This window comes from Macrotis lagotis, chromosome 3 (genome assembly GCF_037893015.1).
Source record: "Macrotis lagotis isolate mMagLag1 chromosome 3, bilby.v1.9.chrom.fasta, whole genome shotgun sequence".
NCBI lineage: Eukaryota > Metazoa > Chordata > Mammalia > Peramelemorphia > Peramelidae > Macrotis > Macrotis lagotis.
In genome coordinates, this window is record NC_133660.1 from 238,710,790 (window position 1) to 238,724,438 (window position 13,649).

The 13,649-nt window shown below is 36.0% G+C and overlaps 1 protein-coding gene across 3 annotated transcripts in view; it reads left to right on the forward strand.

Moving 5' to 3' along the window:
* SWAP70 (switching B cell complex subunit SWAP70) overlaps window positions 1-13,649 on the forward strand; it is a 73,266-nt gene that overhangs the window by 10,447 nt on the left and 49,170 nt on the right. For all 3 annotated transcript variants that reach the window (XM_074230287.1, XM_074230288.1, XM_074230289.1), the window contains exon 2: window positions 10,864-11,004. In XM_074230287.1, the coding sequence (XP_074086388.1) occupies window positions 10,864-11,004 (141 nt within the window). The remainder of the gene's footprint in view (window positions 1-10,863; window positions 11,005-13,649) is intronic.

The window sequence follows — 13,649 nt, forward strand, 5'->3', positions numbered from 1 at the left end:
AAGTATAGCTAGGCAGAAGAGTGCATTTTTAGGGAAAGGAGTTATCTGGTATTACTAGAGGGGGGAAAAAGCAATTGAGATGTGACATCCATCAATTAATTATTAATATCCATCAATAAATACTGAATGTAAACTATATGTCAAATGCTATTAAAAACTAGTTAGGCAAAAGATAAAAATGACTACATCACAGGCATTATTGTAGCAGTTGGGTGGTGTAAAACACTTGCTTGGTAGGGACCCTGGTCAAGTTTTCTCATGTATAAAATTAGCTGGAGGAGGAAATTGCAAATAGTATCTTTGCTAAGAAAACCCCAAATGGGGTCACAAAGAGTCTTTCAAGATTGAAAAATGACTTTGTTTCAACAACAAAGACATTAAGTTGCATCTCAGTGGTCCAGAATGTACAAGAATTCACAGAAAGAAGTTACCACTTTTAACTGAGGAAGAACTTGAGAAGTCAGTAATCAAGCCGAGTTTGAACAGATGGGTAATCTTTATGACGGTAGAGATATGGATGGTGAGGGAGAGAGTATATCATCCACTGTGCCATGCCATTTAGCAAAGGAATAACAAAGAATGCTATAAAAAAGAGAGGGAGGGGTCGCTGTCACTGAAATCAAATCTCACCTCTGACCTTCAGTAGCCCTGTGACCATCTCTCTGTTTCCTTACCTGTAAAATGAGCGGGTCAGATTAGAAGGTTCAGAAGGTTTCTTTCAACTCTAAAGATGAATTTGATTGTAGATTAATTGTTATGAGGATGAATTTGAGAGAGGAGGGGCTGAGGTCAAAAGACAAGTTAGGAGCCCCTGGTCTAGGAGTAAAATAACAAGGACCTGGGAAACTGCTATCCTCCAAGAAAGGGCAATGGATTTGGTCCATGGGACCCTAGACCTGGGTTTGAGTTCAATCACAAGCATGTATTAAGCAATGTCACATGGGGTGTACAGAGGACAAACGTTTCTTATGGGTAAAATACTTAGATTTTCTACTTTAGAGAGTTGAGATAATTTAGATTCAGAACTTTGAACTGTAAAACACTGTTAGATGGTGTCTATGCAAAGGATTTGAGATTGGGGAGACAACTTGTAAAGGAGTTAATCAGACATGAGAAAGAGAGAGGGAGGAGGAATTAGTGATCTGAGATCTCTGAGTCAGTGAGTCGGAAGAGAATAGTCTATCAGATAGTCTGAACATAAAAGGAAAGACCACAGAGATGGAGAGTTAGAAGTAAGGATATTGTCAGGAAAGGGAAAAGTGACTCCTTGTGGAATGAGGCAGGACTCCCAGTGAGACAATACTCCTGTCTGTGTATAACCATTGTAGGAAATTGGTCATAGTAGTTCATTGTTAGGAGGAATTTTCCAGTGATTTGCTGTTAGCTTGATGTTTTCTAAAACTCTTACAAAAAAGTTCATACCTAAAAAAGAAAGGCTTGTTCTGTTATCAACTACTGGAATTAACCCCTCATTTTTTTTTTTTTTTTAGGTTTTTGCAAGGCAAATGGGGTTAAGTGGCTTGCCCAAGGCCACACAGCTAGGTAATTTTTAAGTGTCTGAGACCGGATTTGAACCCAGGTACTCCTGACTCCAAGGCCGGTGCTTTATCCACTACGCCACTACGCCACCCCACCCCTCATTTTTTCTAAGGTGAAACCTGGTTCTCTGGTGTAAAGATAAGCATGTCGTTTAGACATTGGGGAAGTTGCAAAAGCCCATTGAATCTTTTTGTTGTTGTACAATTAATTTTTATTTACCTTTATGTCTGTGGCTGTTTTATTTAGCTAATTCATACACTAGCACTAACTTCAAAAGATCAGTCCTCCATGGATCATTTTGACCATTCTATTCTATGGCCATTTCACAACTGTCCTCTTCATTTCTTCTTTTTTTAGTTTATTTATTTCATATTATTAACAGTAATCTTGTTGTGAGAGTAAATATAAATCCCCCCTCCCCCCAGAAAGATGAGAAAGCTCAAGAATATAGAGAAAAAAAAGTGTGCTTAGTTGCCTTTATCATAAGTTCACCAGAGAAGTTGCTTCAGTATTTTCCCCACAGTTGCTATTCCTAGCTGTACTTCCCTCCACTCTATTCCTCCCCACTCTCATTTATTCTATTCTCTCTCTCCTTTCATCCTGTCCCTGTTCAGAAGTGTGTTGTATCTGAGTACCCTCTCCCGCGATCTTCCCTTTCTTCTATTACCTACTTTGCCCCTCCTTCCCCCTGTTCCCCTTATCCTATCCCTTTCCTCTCATTTTTTCCTAGGGTAAGATAGATTTCTATACCTTTTTTTCCTCTCTGAGCCATTTCTGATGAGAATGAAGGCTCACTCATTCCCCCTTGCCTTCCCCCATTCCACTCTATTGTAAAAGCTTTTTCTCGACTCTTATGTGAAATATCTTAGCCCCTTCAAGCCCATGGAATTTTAACATTTTGAAAAGGAGGAATTGTTTGACTTTGTTATTTTTGAAACACTTTCTGGAAGGCTTTAACATCAGAAACTCAAACACTCAGCTATATTGAAATAATGCTGTTCAGGGCTCAGGTTTTTATGGCAAAGAAAGGCCAGGACCTGTGATTTCCTTGGTATAGGAACTCCTAAGAGAGTAAGTTCCCTTTGCCAATTTAAGTTAGTGTCTTCTTTGCAACTTAGAAGTACTTATAATGAAGTTAAATGGTTTGCTTTAGGGGTCACACAACCCATGCCAGTCAGAGGTCGAACTGTTTGACCCTATATCTTCCTTGCTTTGAGACTGGCACTCTGTCCTGACCAGCATCAATTAAAAACCATTTCATTTTACATCTTTTTATATCTGAATAAATGCATTTCAGCACATAAAAAGTCCCTTACAACTTGTGAGCTACTTCCTTTGTAGCTCTTGTGGCTCTCTCAGCAAGGTTTGTGCCTTAATTTCTCTTCCCTTATGTTTCTGTGAGAATGAGCACTTTGAGAGACCTTCTGCTTCTACTTTTTAAACTCATGGCTTCATAAAGATCTTTCTGGATTTTTTTTTGCCTTATATTTATCAATCTGCATCATAGTATTTGAAATATGGACATTCCAAAATTTATTGCTATAGGTTTTTTTTACAGTAGCAAATCAGAATGCCATAAATAGCCTTGGGTGGATCCCTGTGTGTATTGTGTGTTATGCTTTCCAGGTATATTTCCATATACAGTGGTAAAGCTTATGTTCGTTTATTAAAGCATTTCACTTGTGATTTATTACTGTATTTTGTTTTTATTTCATAGTCATTTCTAGATAAGTACACCTTCTGCCTCTTCCCTCTTTCCTCTGGAATCTGTAATAGAGTGCTATTATTTTTGCAATTTTATAATCATTTTCTGTCAGCTAAATTACTTTCCAAAAAGACTTGCATAAGTTTTTTTGAATTTTTCACTGTATTCTCCTGTGGGCATTGTTATTGCTTTCAATTATTGTTTTCAATTTAATAGTTATGAGAAGGTTATTTATAATAGAAGAATTCATTTACTTTCCTTTCATTTTATTCTTAACTCTTGAAAATTTGGCTTTTCTGCTCTTCATTAAATGAAACTTTTCTTTTTAAAGTTACTAGTGGGGGCGGCTAGGTGGCAGTGGATAAAGCACCAGCCTTGGAGTCAGGAGTACCCGGGTTCAAATCCGGTCTCAGACAATAATTACTTAGCTGTGTGGCCTTGGGCAAGCTACTTAACCCCATTTGCCTTGCAAAAATCTAAAAAAAAAATAAAGTTACTAGTGATATTTTGATTGCCAAATCTAATGACCCTTTCTCAAATCTCATCCTTCTTGACTTCTCTGTAACCTTTGATGTTGCCTATCATCCCTCATCACTTCAAATCGGACTATTTGCATTAGCTACTTCTTTGTCTTTCTGCCTCAAGTTTCAAGTCTCAAGTACTAGAAGCCTTTCCTGATCCCTCTGACTAGTTTACCTCTTTTGATTATCTTCATTTTATCCTTTTTGTCTGTACAAAGTTGTTTTCGTGTTGTCTTCCCCATTAGTCTGTTAGCTCCTTGAGAGTTAGGATTGTCTTTTACTTTTCTCTGTAGCCTCACTAGCACATAGTAGGTTCATAATTCTTACTGATGGATTGGCTATTAACTCAAAGTTTTTAATTCTTTGGATATTAATGACATTGAATATTTTTTAAGTGATTTTTACAGCATTTGTATGGTCTTTTGAAAATGGTTCATATTCCTTGCCCACTGGGGACTGGGTGTTAGCTTTGGACATTTTTAAAATAGTTCCTTATAAATTGTAAATATCAAGCTTTTAGTCTGTTTTGTTAATTCTGCATTTTTCTAGTTTCTTTTTTTTGAGTATTGTACAAAAATTATTTTTATTTTATCAAACACAGTGTGTCTCAATTTTCCCTCATTTTGCATAATGTATATAATTTTGTGATATACAATTGAATTAAATATTCTATTTTCTTCCATATCTTTGTAATTAGTTTAAAAATGGATTTGATTCAGCTGCAGTACATTTTGGAATATGATAAGAGATTTGACTGTTTATCCTATTTTATGGCTAAGCAGCTTTCTAATTACATTTATTAAATGGTAAACCCATTCTCCAGTTTTATTTTCTATAAGCTTGTTTGACACTCATCTTTTTACATTTATTTGGTACAGTGTCTTGAAATCTCTGCTTTAGTCCATTGATTTACTTTCCTACTTCTTCCCCAGGATTAGGTAATTTTGATTATAATAATAATTTTATAATGTGTTTTAAAATCTGGATATGCAAATTCTCTTTCCTCTTATATAACTACTTGGTGTTTTTGTCCATTAAAAATATTGGATTGATTTCTTTTGTTTTTATTTCACCTACATTTTTCAATGTATCCTTCCCCTATCTCTCTTAAACAACCATACCTATAAGAAAGAATAAAGAAGAAAAGAAACAGTTTAGTAAAAGTAACCAATGTATTTAAAAATCCCCAAACTGGCATTATATACAGGCCCACAGTGTCTTGTTCTGTATCTCCTTTTCCTCTCCTCCAGGTCCCCAGAAGAAAGAGGAGAAGGCACTTTTTCATATTTCTTTTTTTGGGGGGAGGGGATAGTTAGATTATTTTTTACAACATTCATTCTTGGCTATTTTGTTGTTTCCATTTACACTTGATCATAGGATTATAGATTTAGAGTTACAAGGGACTTAGAGCATATCCAGTCAAACCCTCTCATTTACAGATGAGATTAAGGGATTTGCTTAAGGTCACACAGAGAGTAAAATGGCAGAACCAGGAATGAAACCTAGGTTCCTTGATTCCAAATCCAGAACTCTTTAGTACCACACTGCCTCTCAGCATAGTTATTATATATATTATTTTCCTAGTTCTACCTATTTTACTTTGCATTAGTCCATATAAGTTTTCCCATGATTCACTGTGTTGATTTTTTTTTAAATACAGGTGTATTCCATTGCATTCCTATATTATAATTTGCTTAATCATTCCCCAACCAATAGGTATCTGCTATGTTTCCAGTTCTTTACTACTATAAAATATACTATTATAAATATTTTGATGTAAGTGGAGTCTTTTTCTTTTTTTTACTTTTTGACCTTAGGTTTACATACATCGTAATAGTGTATTTGGATCAAAGGATATTTTGGTCACTTTATTTAAATAATTCCAATTTCTATGGTAGTTTGACCAATTGTATGCATCATGTCTTCTTGTAGCTCCCCTAGCACTGACAATTCTTTTATCCTCTTAGCTAGTTTCCTGGATGTGAGCTAAAACTTATGAATTCTTTTGATTCATCAGTTTTTTTCTTGTTAGCGATTTGGAATACTCCTTTATATGGTTATTAATAATTTATGATTCTTCTTTTGAGAACTGTTTGTTCATATCTTTTCACCATTTATTTATTGGGGAATGACTTTTGGTGTCATATATTTTTGTTAGTGCTTTTGCAATTTGCATATAGATTTTGTTAGGATTGTATCTGGTTCTGTGAAGACCTGTCATTTTGATTGGTATGGAAATGTATATTTGAGATTATTATTTTTACTATATTGAGCCAGTAGATGTAGTACACATATCTTGATTTCATTTTCATGAAAACTTTTTAAAAATTATTTTTGAATTCTGAAATGAACAAATACTATAAAAACAGAAAAGGAAAAAAAGGATTATGTATGAAACTGTGGTATTTTAAATACATTCAACTTGTTTTATAAAAAGTACATCATTTATTCAACCTGCTACTTTCACAGCAGGTCTTCTATGTCTTTACTTCTGCATTTTCTCTCTTCTGTACATTAAAAATAAATTGCTTCAGTCACCTCCTCCTCCCTTTTTTGGGCAGTTTTCTTTCCTTCCCTGAAATCTCCTCCCCCCCCCCCCCCCGGGCAAAAAAACAAACCAAAACAAAACACCACAATCCCTGTAGCAAGCATATTTATTTATTTTTAATTTTTAAAGATTTTATTTGAGTTTTGAATTTCACAATTTTTCTCCCAATCTTACTTCCCTCCCCCATGAAAGCAATCTGTCAGTCTTTATTTTGTTCCATGTTGTACATTGATTCAAATTGAGTGCGATGAGAGAGAAATCACATCCTTAAGGAAGAAACAAAAAATATAAGAGATAACAAGACCAGACAATAATATATCTGTTTTTTTTCCTAAATTAAAGGGAATAGTCCTTGAAATTTGTTCAAACTCCACAGCTCTTTCTCTGGATACAGATGGTATTCTCCATTGCAGACAGTCCAGAATTGTCCCTGGTTGTTGCACTGATGGAATGAGCAAGTCCATCAAGGTTGAACATCACCCCCATGTTTGCTGATAGGGTGTACAGTTGGAACAAGTATATTTAAACAAAACAAATTCATACTTTTTGTGTACCCAATAATGTATGTTTCATTCTACACCTTGAGTCTATCATATCTCTACCTGGAGGTAGGTAGCATACATCTTTATAGATCCTTTGGAATTGTAATTTAACTTTACATTGATCAGAATTCTTAAGTCTTTAAAAATTGTTCTCTTTTTGGGGGTTCTGTAAATTATACTCTTGATTCTGTTCACCTTACTGCATTACTTCCCAGACTTACTGCACAAGTCTTCCCAGAATTCTCCCTTTTGTCACTTCTTTATAGCAGTGTTCATTATACTTTTTTTTTTTTTTAGTTTTTTTGCAAGGCAAATGGGGTTAAGTGGCTTGCCCAAGGCCACACAATTAGGTAATTATTAAGCGTCTGAGGCCAGATTTGAACCCAGGTACTCCTGACACCAAGGCCGGTGCTTTATCCACTATGCCACCTAGCCTCCCCTGTCCATTATACTTTTTAAAGCATTATTTCTTAAGCCATTTTCCAAAGTGTGAACATTCTTTTGAGTTTCAGATTCTTTGCCACCCTCCAACACCTGTTATAAATGTTTTTCTACATATAGATCCTTTTCCATTTTTGTTGATCTCCAGTTACAGAGTTACTAGTTGTATCGCTAGGTTAAAGGTGACAAACAGTTTAGTGACTTTTTGCTCATAGTTCCAAATTGTTTTCTAGAGCTAGACCATTTCTTATATCCTCCAATAGTATTTTAACGTGTGTGTCTTCCTTCAGCAATTGTCACTTTCCTTTTGTCATCTTTGGCAATCTGATAATTGGGTTATATTCTTTTTTTTTCTTTTTTCTTTTTAGGTTTTTGCAAGGCAAATGGGGTTAAGTGGCTTGCCCAAGGCCACACAGCTAGGTAATTATTAAGTGTTTGAGACTGGATTTGAGCCCAGGTACTCCTGACTCCAGGGCTGGTGCTTTATCCACTGCACCACCTAGCCCCCCCCAATCGGTTATATTCTAATAGTCTTTTTAATGTGCATTTCTCTACTTAGTAATTTATTTTTTTCATAAGGTTGTTGATAGCTTGGTAGCTTCCTTTGAGAATTGCCTGTTCATTTAATCTATTTGCAAGTCTTGCTTTTATTTTCATGATAGCTTTTACTTGAAATGCCTATAGGATGAAAAGCAAACCTAGAAGAGTCAGAGGCTAAGAGGCTGTGAGAAAGGGATTTATATTACTAATTAGAAGCCACAGCAGAATTCAACAGATGAATTGTAGAGATGGGTTTCTTACATAAAAATAGATCTTTTAATGTGGTAGCAATAATTCAATATTTTGATAATAGGAAAGCAGAAAAATGCTTCAAAGTTGTATGATCACTTAATGCATTTTATGGAAGGCAAGTTTGTTGTAGAGATTCAGCTTTTTTTGAAAAGAGAACTGTCAAACATCCTGATTAAAGATATGGTCAGTTTTTTTCTTTTAAATCAAGAATCTTTGGCCTTTACCCCTTCTATAAAGTGAGGTTGCAGCTGCTAAGCTCAACAGCAGTTTTCCTCTTAAGACTTGTGGCTTTAAGTAAAGCAGCTACCAGGAAGTTCTGCTGGTTAGAGCATCATTTTTTAAATAAACCAGGTAAGCTGACCCTGTTAATGCCCCAGACTGGGTTCATTATTATGCTGCCAATTAAATGTTATTAAGTAAAAGAGAAACTATGGGGAAATCTATGCAGATTGGTTACTATTTACTTCTAAAAAGGCTATCATTTTCTTCCTTTTATAGGAAGGACTGTGCATCATTCCAAGTACAAAAGAATCCATTAGTAATTGCAAGTGAAGCAGAATATAATTAATCATACTGGAGTCATGGGGCCCATGTGATGTTTGGTAATATGGGCTTGACTTGGACATTGTTCTTTGGTGAGGAGTGATTAGGGTTCGGAGGCATAGATGGTGGTTCCAGGTCTACTTGGACTAGCTGTGTGTAAGACCTTGAGTCAGATTCTTCTCTTGTCTAAGCTGATTTCTCCCCTGTGTAAAATAGCAGTAATAATCTCTGCCTGTCCCTCCTATCAGGAAGGATCCAACTTCAGAATGTATAGAAAGTGCTTTGTAAACCATTAAGATAATGTTATTTAGAGTACTTGTGGTCTGGTCATTATAATGCTTAATTGAAAAAAAAAACCCTTTTGGGTGGTTTGTGTTCTTTTTAAGTGTAATGAAGAATAATGATTTCTAAGGTATAGGATACAACTTTGGTTTTTCCTTCTCTTCACAGATTTCTTCTTGTCTTCCTTATTTATGCTTTCATTACTTCTCCATTTACACACGCACACGCACACACAGAGTTTCTTTTTATTGGATAAATATAGCGAGTTGGGTAAAGTCCCAAACATTTTTGAATGGGGAAACTTAGAATTATCTGTGAACCAGAGCTCAGTCTGAGTCTCTAGTTCTTAGTTTTTACATTAAATAGGCTTGGGGCAAGGAGAACTGGAGATGCTTTTGCAGACTTTAAGCTTGAGTTTTCCTTAGAAGTGGCTCCTTGGGGCAGCTAGGTGGCGCAGTGGATAAAGTACCAGCCCTGGAGTCAGAAGGACCTGGGTTCAAATCCCGTCTCAGACACTTAATAATTACCTAGCTGTGTGGCCTTGGGCAAGCCGCTTAACCCCATTTGCCTTGCAAAAAAAAAAAACAACCTAAAAAAAAAGAAGTGGCTCCTTGTTTTTAATTCCATTACTGGCAAATAAGAGAATTTCTTAAGAAGCACAGTTCTTTGCTTGGTTTTGATAACTTTTCATGACTGCTTTTAGAATTTCTTTTGTATTTACTTCCTTTACTTTGCCTACTTCCTTAAAACCATTTGAGCATGTAGGAAAGACTCCCAGGGAGAGGTTCTTTTTTATACCCTGTAAAAAAAAACACAAAGGCAGAGGGGGGGAATTTGCACACGTCCTTCTCTTCATAGATAAAAAATAAAGATATTAAACGCAAACCCTTACCAAAAATTCTGAGGAAAAGGAAAGTTCCCCTCTTGGCAAGGAAAGCTACCTCCTTAGTGTCAGTTGTTACTTTTGTTTTCAGAAGGGAGGTGAACTTTAAGCTAAGTTTGGCCGTCTCAGCAGGAAGATTTAGAATTAATTTGTCAAATGTATTCAAAGATGTGCATGTGATTTAAAGATTTCCTTGTTTTGATTTATAGGATCATAGATCTAGAGTTAGAAGGGACCTGAGACAGTAAGAGTTCAACCTTTTTCATTTATGTATGAGGCCAGGTTGACAATCTCAGGGTCATCAAACTAGCAAATGTCTGAGAGGTGAAGGAAGGTCAAACCAATTCAATGAACTCAGCTTGATGCCCCAGCATGCTTGCTGATGGCCTCATGACCAGGTTCAGAGTCACATAAAATAATTTTTCTACAAATTGTTTTAGGCATGCTGAATTTTTAAAATAACAACAGAGATAAATGCTTGGGGATTTTTTTTTTACTTTTCAAAAACTATCAGTTTTCATGTACCTTTTGCACTTTTTACCCATTCCTTTCTGGGTATACAACTTATTTCTTTTATTTTTGTTTAGACTCTGAGTTGTGATTTTGGTATAAAGGACAGGCTTGCAAGTTAAAGGCATTTAAGAGATGCTTGTCAAATTGAGTTGAATTGAAGTAAAGACATATAATTTTAGAGATGGAAGAGATCTGTGATGAGATGAATTTGCCCCTTCCCATTTTATAGATGAAAAACAAAGGCTCGAATCAATGAAATGCTATGTGCAGGGTCTCAGAGCTAGTTAATGACAGAACTGAGAGTGGACTCCAGAGCTTTCTGTGGTTCTCAGCATCCATCCATTCTCTGCCTTTCTCCTTCCCAAGGCAGGTCTGTTTGTGAGAGAGCAGCAGGGTTGCCAGGGGCAGGTGCCAAAGAGATGCTAGTGGTTCCTTTCCATTTGTTTTACGTGATATCCCAGGAAAAGGAGCTCCTGGGGAGAGGTGGCAGTGGTGGGATGCTACTGTAAATGACTGTTCCTGGTGTGTTGTCTCACAGACCTTTGTCCTTGTAGGTATTGTCTCACAATCTCTGCACGGTGCTGAAGGTTCCGCATGACCCCGTGGCCCTGGAGGAGCACTTTCGGGATGATGATGAGGGACCCGTCTCGAATCAGGGCTATATGCCATATTTAAACAAGTTCATTTTGGAAAAGGTAGGAGGCCAATTTTTCACCTTTGTAGCTCATCCTTGCTTACATTTCATTAAGTTATTGTTTTTCAATGGTGCCTTTGAGACAGCATAGGTATGAAGAAGCACTTAGTCTCTGTTCACTTGTTATTTCCAAGTTATTCCTTCATGAGGAAAAACTAGAAAGCATGACTATATAGACTACCCAAGGGGAAATAGAAAATGAAAGAGTCCTTTTGCTTGAAAATTTGCTTTTACCATTAGAGGGTTGGGGGTTCCAACCTGAAATTTAAGCCAAGAATTTAAACCTATGCTTCTCTTTATACTTGGGCAACTTCTGAGAATAGAGATTTGAAAAATTAATGAACAGATTATTCTGTAACAAGGCCCTGGATGTTGAAATAGGGAAGCTTGAATGTAAGCATTCCTGATTTGAAAGTGTGCTTGAGAAAACTAGAACTTTGAGGCCAGTATTCTTTCCTTTGGTTCAGTCTCTGGGCTTCAAGGAGGAATCCCATGCAGACCTGAAAGAGAAGAATCGGAGAGAGAAGACTATCTCAGGATCTTGGAGAGGCAGGCAGGTTCTTCAGATAAATCATCCTTCTGTATGGAACAAGAGGGACTTTAGCATTCAGGATGGTGTTGCATACACGTGAAAGGCCTCACTCTCTATAGAGAATCCCACTTCCATTTTGGATTTGTGCTGGCTATCCTTCCTGATGGAGGCAAGACCTTTGACAAGCATGTGTCTTCCTGGTCAAATCTTACTTGAGATTAGCCAAAGCATTGCTGACAGAGCTGTTTCTGTTTCATTCTGAAAGGATGATTTTTTGGGTGATTTTGATGTCAGCCTTGTCGTTTACTACCTTGTTTGAGGGGAGGCAAGAATTGCTTTATGGAATCAACTTTTTTGTTTTGTTTTGTATTTGTGAGGCAATGGAGTTAAGTGACTTGCCCAAGGTCACACAGCTAGTAAGTATGGAGTGTCTGAGGCCGAATATGGACTCAGGTCCTCCTGACTCCAGGGATACTGTCTACGTACGTGTAAGTTAATTTCAGATAAATCATCCTTTTATAGAGATGGGAAAGCCAGTGTGTGAGTTGGTAATATATTGACATTTTCTCAGTTGTTGGGGATATAGAAGGAAGAGGTAATAAGAGTATATAATTTTTTCTAAGTCTAAAATATTCTTCCTTTTTTCTGATATTTTGAAAATAGATTCTCAAAATTATGTTCTTATTTAGACTTCTTCTGGGTATACATAGTCCAGATGTTCTCATCAGTACCTGTTTTTTTTTTCTTCTGCCCCATTAGGGATTGTTATGTTAGTTATAATGTTACATTTTTGTTGTTGCTGTTGAGAAAAATGGAAATGTTGGCATTTTTTCCCATTGTTTTGTTTATCCTTTTACCAGTATCATCCTTAAATGTCCTTGTGATGATCTGGCTTAATTGAGTCTCTCTCTCTCTCTCTCTCTCTCTCTCTAAACTTTAGACAAACTATTTTTTTTCCTGTTTCTTTTCTTCTTTTATGAGATGATCTTCCATGTTCGTCTGTAAGATCTTACAGATGAGTTTATTGTCCAAGCCAGTGCTGATATTGATTTCTCAAAGGGAACAAATATTTGCTGTCTGATGTGGTTTGTAGACTCTATTGGTTTCCTTGCTGTGGTGATTGATTTACATTAATTAAGAATTTCTTGTAAATAGTGATAGTTCATTTTGATTCTTTTAAAGCTACTAAAAAGTTACCATTTTTTTTGTATCAATAGCTTCTTAAAAAAGATGAGGTTGGAGTTGTCTCAGGTACCTGCCATATAATTTGGTACTTGATATTTGTAATAAAATGTTGATTGTATACAGACTTATTTGGAGATGATTTCTTTTTCTGTTTTTAAAATATCTTGTTTTCATGAGGTTATTTTGGTGTTTTTATGTCTAGTGCTTCCTCTCTTCCTGAAAGAAATATTGATATTTAGATATATGTAGACTTGTGTATGAGACTTCTATGTATTAGTAAAAACTTTTACTTGTTTCTTATTTCTGAACCTTATTTTCTAATATTTTTGCTGTCTTTCCTTAGGCCAAGCTTTGCATTGAATTCATCCATTAATTAAATATATGTTGATTTAATTTGAACTACTTTATCAAATCAAATTCTTCATAGAACCGCTTCATCATCTCATCCTCTCCAACAGATGTTGGTACATGGACTGCAGTTATATTTATGGTGGTCTTTTTATAATTGCTGATCATTACAAAATGAGATGATCAAGTTTCCCATAAAATAATTTCTTGTTGCTCTGGGCAGGATAAAACATGTTCTGCCTTTTCCTTTTTTTTAAACTTCTCCGTGGAGAACACAATTTAGCTGCAACTTCCTTTTGTCTTCTGCTTTGATTTAGTAATAATGTCAAGGTTGTTTTGATTTATTTCTTCTAATAGTGTATCTCTTTGACCACTGGACAGGAATCTCACATTTAGAGTTATCAGTAGCCAAGTTAATGCTTTTATAGGTGGTTTAAAAAGTGGGGTGCTTTTCATTTTCTCCTACCTTTTCTACCACTTTTCTGTCATTATTGCAGAATTCAATTTTTTTAGACCCTAAGGGTGATTGTGTTTTGTTGTTGTTGTTTTATAGGATTACTTGATCAGAGAATTCACCCCCT